This window comes from Portunus trituberculatus, chromosome 2, assembly GCF_017591435.1.
Source record: "Portunus trituberculatus isolate SZX2019 chromosome 2, ASM1759143v1, whole genome shotgun sequence".
Lineage (NCBI taxonomy): Eukaryota > Metazoa > Arthropoda > Malacostraca > Decapoda > Portunidae > Portunus > Portunus trituberculatus.
The window spans coordinates 11090448-11097691 of NC_059256.1; the positions used below are offsets into that span (position 1 = coordinate 11090448).

Sequence of the window (7244 nt, forward strand, 5' to 3'; positions counted from 1 at the left end):
GCAAGTCGGATTTAGGCGGATTCAGTAATGGCCGCTTTTTGTCCACTTGTTTTTGTGTTTTCTTATTTGTTTTATTTTTGTGTTTTTTTTATCGGTAAAGTAATGGTAAAATTTGTTAGTCTATTTTCTATTATTTTTCTTTATTATATTTTTTTGTTTCTAGATTATGATATTATGATGGCTGCATTTTGTCCACTTGTTTTTGTTTTTCTTATTTGTTTTATTTTTGTGTTTTTTTTATCGGTAAAGTAATGGTAAAATTTGTTAGTCTATTTTATATTATTTTTTATTATTTATTTTCAGTTTCTAGATTACTATACTATGAATGCATTTTGTCCACTTGACTTTGTTTTTCTTATTTGTTTATATTTTTTTTTTTTTTATAAGTAAAGTAATGGTAAAATTTGTTAATCTATTTTCTATTATTTTTTTTCTTTATTATATTTTTTTGTTTCTAGATTATGATATTATGATGGCTGCATTTTGTCCACTTGTTTTTGTTTTTCTTATTTGTTTTAACCCCTTCAGTCATCGATAAAGTAATGGTAAAATTTGTTAGTCTATTTTCTTTTATTTTTATTATTTACTATTTCCAGATGATAACTATTACTATTACTACTTGAATGCATTTTGTCCACATGACTATCTTTTCTTATTTGTTTTTCTATCCATTTTTTTTTTCGGTAAAATAATGTTAAAATTTGTTACTTTATTTCCTGTTATCTTTATCACTATTTTAACCCCTTCAGTACTGGGACACATTTTTACCTTGAGTTTTGTGTACCATTAGACCATTTTATTGACATTAGGAAGGGTCTATGGAGGTCACAAGATTAATGGCCACAGTCTTCACTATTTTAACCCCTTCAGTACTGGGACACATTTTTACCTTGAGTTTTGTGTACCATTAGACCATTTTATTGACATTAGGAAGGGTCTATGGAGGTCACAAGATTAATGGCCACAGTCTTCACTATTTTAACCCCTTCAGTACTGGGACACATTTTTACCTTGAGTTTTGTGTACCATTAGACCATTTTATTGACATTAGGAAGGGTCTATGGAGGTCACAAGATTAATGGCCACAGTCTTCACTATTTTAACCCCTTCAGTACTGGGACACATTTTTACCTTGAGTTTTGTGTACCATTAGACCATTTTATTGACATTAGCAAGGGTCTATGGAGGTCACAAGATTAATGGCCATAGTCTTCACCATTTTAACCCCCACATGAGTTTCTGAAGCTGTGGAAAGTCACCAAATAGTCACCACAGGGAATATGGAAACACGTCACGCTGCTGAAGGGGTTAAAGGAAGGAACCCATAGCCACGCAAGGCCTTCACGTTGCGGCTGGTCAGTAATGGAGCCTCTACCATTAAGGGTACATTAAGGGGCTTCCATACCGGTAATACCTCAAAACCGAAACTTTACCTTAAAAAATTGTGGGTCGCTTTACCGTCTTGTGACCCAGCACGTAAAGTAATTGTGGTGGTGGTGGTGGTGGTGGTGGTAGTAGTGGTGGTGGTGGTAGTAGTAGTAGTAATAGTGGTGGTAGTAGTAGTAATAGTGGTGGTGGTAGTAGTGGTAGTAGTAGTAGTAATAGTGGTGGTGTTGGTAGTAGTAGTAATAGTGGTGGTGTTGGTAATAGTAGTAGTAATAGTGGTGGTGTTGGTAGTAGTAATAGTGGTAGTGTTGGTGGTAGCAGTAGTAGTAATAGTGGTGGTGGTGGTAGTAGTAGTAGTAATAGTGGTGGTGGTAGCAGTAGTAGTAATAGTGGTGGTGGTAATAGTAGTAGTAATAGTAGTACCATCGACAAAACCAGCCTTATCTCTTCCTGTGTGACTATTATACGCTTGTCTTGCCTCAACATGCAGCCGCGTCAGTAAGTTTCAATATCCAGCGTTGAGACACACCCGCAGCGACCATATTTACGTTTAGTGCTGAGTTATAGGACCCCCACTTGACAGCAGGACCCAGCGCCATCTTGAACCACTTATCTATTAGCTATTTCCTGCCTTAACTATCATTATTATAGGCCTGTCTTGCCTCAACATGCAGCCGAGGCACTAAACTTTCATATCCAGCGTTCAGAGACTGCCGGCATCATCAAGTTTAAGTTTGGTAAAGGTTTAAGTTAGGTACAAGGGGTGCTGAATTCTTCCATAGCTCCGCCGCCATCTTGGATATGCCTACCCCTTCCCTTCCCTTCCCGCCAAAATTCAGGATTATTCTCTAATTTTTTGGAGCATTTATTTGGGTTCAATAGTATGATTTGTTGCTTTCTGCTAATATTTCGTTGTGTTTGAAGTGTTTTGCGTGCGTGTGTGGGGCGCGGTGTGTTGTTATTTGAGTTGTTTTTGTGTTAAATAAGGGCGGTTTTTGGCGCCAAATTTTCAGGGCCGTCTTGGGAAAATTTTAGTTTGAGGCAATATCAAGTTGTTGTTGTTTTCGAAAAATAGTTGATGTGTTGTGAAGTGTTTGGCTTTGGTGGTCAGTGGAATTAGTGGAGAGTGGAATTGTTTTGTGGCGGTGTTAATGTTCCAATAATGTTTGTGTTGGCACCCCTGTCAGTTATCTATTTCCGGCTCTAACTCACTCTAAAGTGTTGAAAAAGACTGTTCATATTTTTCAAAGTGTGTTTCGTTCCTTGAAAATGAGAATGGGCGGACATTTCAATTTTTTTGAAGGGGGGTCAAGGTTCCAACATTTTATTTATAGTTTTTTTAAAAGATCTTTAATATTACTGGACTTTGGAATCTCTTTATATTTTCAATACTAGTTAAAGTTTGTGCCAAGTCAGAATATGGAAATTATTTGGGTCTGGCGGCGTTTTTTCGAGAGGCCATTTTCAAAATGATTTACGTTACGTATATAAGACCGCCAGGCCAGACCAGGGCCGTGACGTCATCAGCCCGCCAATCCCGCCGGGCCAGGTCGTGACGTCACGATGGCGGGAACCTCCCACCTGCCTTCCCTTCCCTTCCCTTCCTGGCTCTCTTCCTACATATGTACCATGATTTACTGTGTGTGTGTGTGTGTGTGTGTGTGTGCGGTGCTGAGGGGTAATGGGCAAGGCAGGGGTTCCAGTCTGCCCTGTCTCGCCCTCCTCTGAACTTTTGAGTAGCACTGTACACACGAGTCAGGTAAACATGACACGGTAAGGCCAGGTGTCACTTACTTCGATAGCATACTCGTAGTCCTTGCCTCTCCGGTTGTTTCTTGGCTTTAGTCCACCAGTAAGTTGATTTGGAGACGTAGAAACACCAACGCAGTCTTGTTATTGTCACCAGAACCTTAAAAGCACTCGTGAAATCCCGTGTCACTTTCACCACACACAGCCTCTTCAGTGTAGAAATATTGTTAAATCACTGTTAATATCCCGTGTCAAATCAATCAGAGGCTTTTAAATATAGTAGTAGCTGATAACGCGCCCACCTCCTACCGTCACGAAAGACTGAAATGGACTGAAGTGTGGATGGTGGGTGGGTGGGTGGCGGCGGGAGGCTGGCGTTGTTGCCTGGATCAGCGAAGCAACAGTTCCCATATTAAAAGCTTATTATTTGAAAAGAAAGTTTGCCATTGGAGTGTTACTGGTACCACTGCAAAGGTAGGTAGTACAGCTTATCCTGTACTTATATTCGTAGTAATAGTAATGGTATAAGTATGCTTAGAATAAAGTGAATCCTGCTGGTTCCTCACTGTTTGGCACGCACGCATTAACCAGTAGATGACTTTCTGATCAGGAATGCCAAGTTAACCAGGCTACGACTTGTTACGATACGCCCTGGAAAGGTATTCAGAAACGCTCTTCTCTCTCTCACCTCGAATATTTCCAAGGCCGCAGAGATGATTAGCGAGGTTTTCAAGAGTGTTTCTCCAGTTAATAATGTAGAAATCTTGTCACTCTGCGTCTAGAACAATAAAAACTTAAATATCGCTCTTCCAAGGCTGCAGAGATGATTAGCGGGGTTTTCAAGAGTGTTTCTCCAGTTAATAATATAGAAATCTTGTTACTCTGCCTCTAGAACCGTAAAAAAACATCTTGGAAAACTCATGTCAATTTAAGTAAAGGCTTTTGAGATAGTGGTGAAGCGTAAAAGTGTTTGAGGATATACGAGGTCTGGTTCTTCACCGCTTCAGTACTGGGACGGATTTTTTACCATGAGTTTTGTGTATGATTAGACCGTTTTATTGACATTAGGAAGGGTCTATGGAGGTCTATGGCTAGAGTCTTCACTATTTCAACCCCTTCCTAAGTATCTGAAGCAGAGTGAATATAGAAACGTGTCATGCTATTGAATCACCAAACATGCAACCAGTGTGTCTGTCTGTCTGTCTCCTTCTGGCTGAAAAAAAGAAGAAACAGCGATATATGACTAATTTTACTGAACAGACATCACGAAACCTCTGCAATTCACTTTTAAATACAGCAAGCTTCAAGGAACGAATGGTCAAGACTGCTGGTGGTGGTGGTGGTGGTGACAGACAGGGACACTCCGCCAGTTAAGTGGGCGGTGCTTAGAAGACGCGAATATACGTACTTAGAATTGAAAAAAAGAGAGAAAAAGGAAAATTGAAAAAGACGCGTTATTGATTTATTTAAGCTATATTGCTACTACTACTACCACTACTACTATTACTGCTACCACCACCACTACTACTAATATTACTGCTACTATTACTACTACCACCACACTACTACTACTATTACTACTACCACCACTATTACTACTACTATTACTGCTACTATTACTACCACCACCACCACTACTACTACCACCATCACTACACGGGCAATGAAGTGTAAATGAAACTCTAACAGCTTATTTTACTGTTGCGCTTTATTCATTATTATTATTATCATTATTATCATTATCATTATTATTTTCTTCTATAACTACGTGAAGATCACATGAGGTCTTACTAGCCAGGGTGTGTGTGTATGTGTGTGTGTGTGTGTGTGTGTGTGTGTGTGTGTGTGTGTGTGTGTGGATGAGGCGTAAGAGATGAGGAGATTTTATCACTAGCATCATTATCTCCTTTATTATTATTAATCTCTCTCTCTCTCTCTCTCTCTCTCGCTCTCTCATAACAACTGATCCATGGCACTCGTTTGCATAATATAGCCGTGTGTGTGTGTGTGTGTGTGTGTGTGTGTGTGTGTGTGTGTACATAGCCACTGGGAAGGAGGAAGGAAGCAGCAGCAGCAGCAACAGCAGCAGCAGCAGCGGCAGCGGCGGCGGCAGCAGCAGCAGCGGCAGCAGTGGCAGCGGCAGCGGCGGCAGCAGCAGCAGCAGCAGCACCAGTGCTTGGTTGCTTCACACTACTGAGTGAGTGAGTGAGTGAGTGAGTGAGTGAGTGACACCTTCGCTCTGTTGTGTCCTAAACGCTTCACCAAAAACTGATCAAGGAAAAACGGAAAATAGAATATGGTATGTATATATATATAATATATATAGTACTGTACTGTATATATAGTATGTATAGTGTGTGGGGCGGGGCGGGGCTGTGCTGCGGGGCGGGGCGGCGCGCCTGACTAGAGAACAACCACACGGGGCGCCGCCACGGGGCCACCGCGGCCCAGGCGTCGCGCCGGGGCTATCAGAGGGTCGCGTGGCGTCAAGTCACGTCACGTCACGTCACGTCACGTATGAGCGCGCGGCGCGGCGCGGCGCCTACAGGTCGTCGTGCAGCTCTGAGGAGGAGGTGACGTCCACGTCTTCGGACCAGCTGACGTCTGGCGCGGGCCCCGCCTCGTCGTCGTCGTCGTCGTCGTCGTGGTCGTTGTGCGGCGTGGTGTTCTCGTCGGAGTCTGAGGAGGGCGCGGAGTGCAGGCGGCGGCGCGGGGCACGGGTCTGCACTGGCACGGTAGGAGAGAGGGGCGCGGCGCCCCCGTACTGCTGCAGTAGCTCGTCAGGGATCATGGCCTCCCCCGCACCCTCCTTGGGGCACACGGCTGGGATGGGGCGCGGCGCACCGTCCGCACCCTCGCTGTCTGAGTCGCTGGAGGAGGAGCCGCCCTTGAGGGAACACTGGCTCAGCTCAGAGTCACTGGCGGCCTCCGAGGAGCTGGTCAGCGCCAGACCCGCCGCCTCCAGGAAGCGCGGCGGCGCCTCACCCCGCGGCGCACACTCGTACTCGTCCTCCTGTGGATCCTGCAACAGCTGGCGCGGCGCGGCGCGGGGCGGGGCGGGCGGCGCCGCGCAGGGGCCGCGCACGGGCACCGTCCAGGCTAGGCCGGTGGGCGACACGCGGGACACCTCGCCGCCGCCTCCATTCTCGCTGCTCTCCGAGGTGGACCGCCGCCCGTTCACATGCGGCGTGGTGCCGCCGCTGCCGTTCACCTCCGCTGGGGCGCGACCCAGCGTGGCGGCGCGGGCTCGCGCTGCGCGGCGGACGTGTGCCAGGGCTGGGGTGCGCGGGCGGTCTGCTGCAGACAGCGAGGCGGTGCGGTGCGGGCGGCGGCGCGGGGACAGCTGCGCCTCGGGGCTGGCCTCCTGCCGCCCCTCCGTCAGGTCCAGGATGAAGGACACAGAGTTGCTCTTCTCCACCACAGCCTTCACGCATGGCGATGGCGGCGGAGACTCCGGCGCGCCAACCGTCACCTCCATGCCGCCGCCGCCGCCGCCACCACGGTGACGCCGCCGTCCCGGCTCACTTTTGCAGGGCGACACGCTGCCGCAGGCCCGGGGAGCTACCCTGCCGGGGAGAGGCACCTCAGTGGGGTGTCACGGAAAGAGAGAGAGAGAGAGAGAGAGAGAGAGAGAGAGAGAGAGAGAGAGAGAGAGAGAGAGAGAGAGAGAGAGAAAACTGGGTGAGGTACACACACACACACACACACACACACACACACACACACACACACACACACACACACACACACGGTAGCTGAGTGGTTAGAGCGGTGGCTTCACAAGCCAGAGGACCGGGGTTCGATTCCCCGGCCGGGTGGAGATATTTGGGTGTGTCTCCTTTGACGTGTAGCCCCTGTTCAGTGTAGAGTGTTGAGTGTTGAGTGTTGAGGTAGCAGTGAGTGGGTAGGGGATGTAAATGGAGGAGTTGTGAGGTTGTTGTCCCGGTGTGTGGTGTGTGGCTGGTCTCAGGCCTAGCCCAAGATCGGAAATAATGACCTCTCACCTCGCTCCGTAGGCTGACGTCTGCCTGTCTCCTCACACACTGCACCACACCAAACACTCAAACACACACACACACACACAGTGGAGGGGAGGCAAGATAAGAGCA

General features: G+C 46.8%; 1 protein-coding gene across 1 annotated transcript in view; it reads right to left on the reverse strand.

Annotated features, from left to right (window-relative positions):
• Positions 1-4825: 4825 nt before the first annotated feature.
• LOC123505614 overlaps positions 4826-7244 on the reverse strand; it is an 87712-nt gene continuing 85293 nt past the window's right edge. The window contains 1 exon segment of the mRNA XM_045257151.1: positions 4826-6701. Within this exon segment, the coding sequence (XP_045113086.1) occupies positions 5678-6701 (1024 nt within the window). The 3' untranslated portion in view covers positions 4826-5677.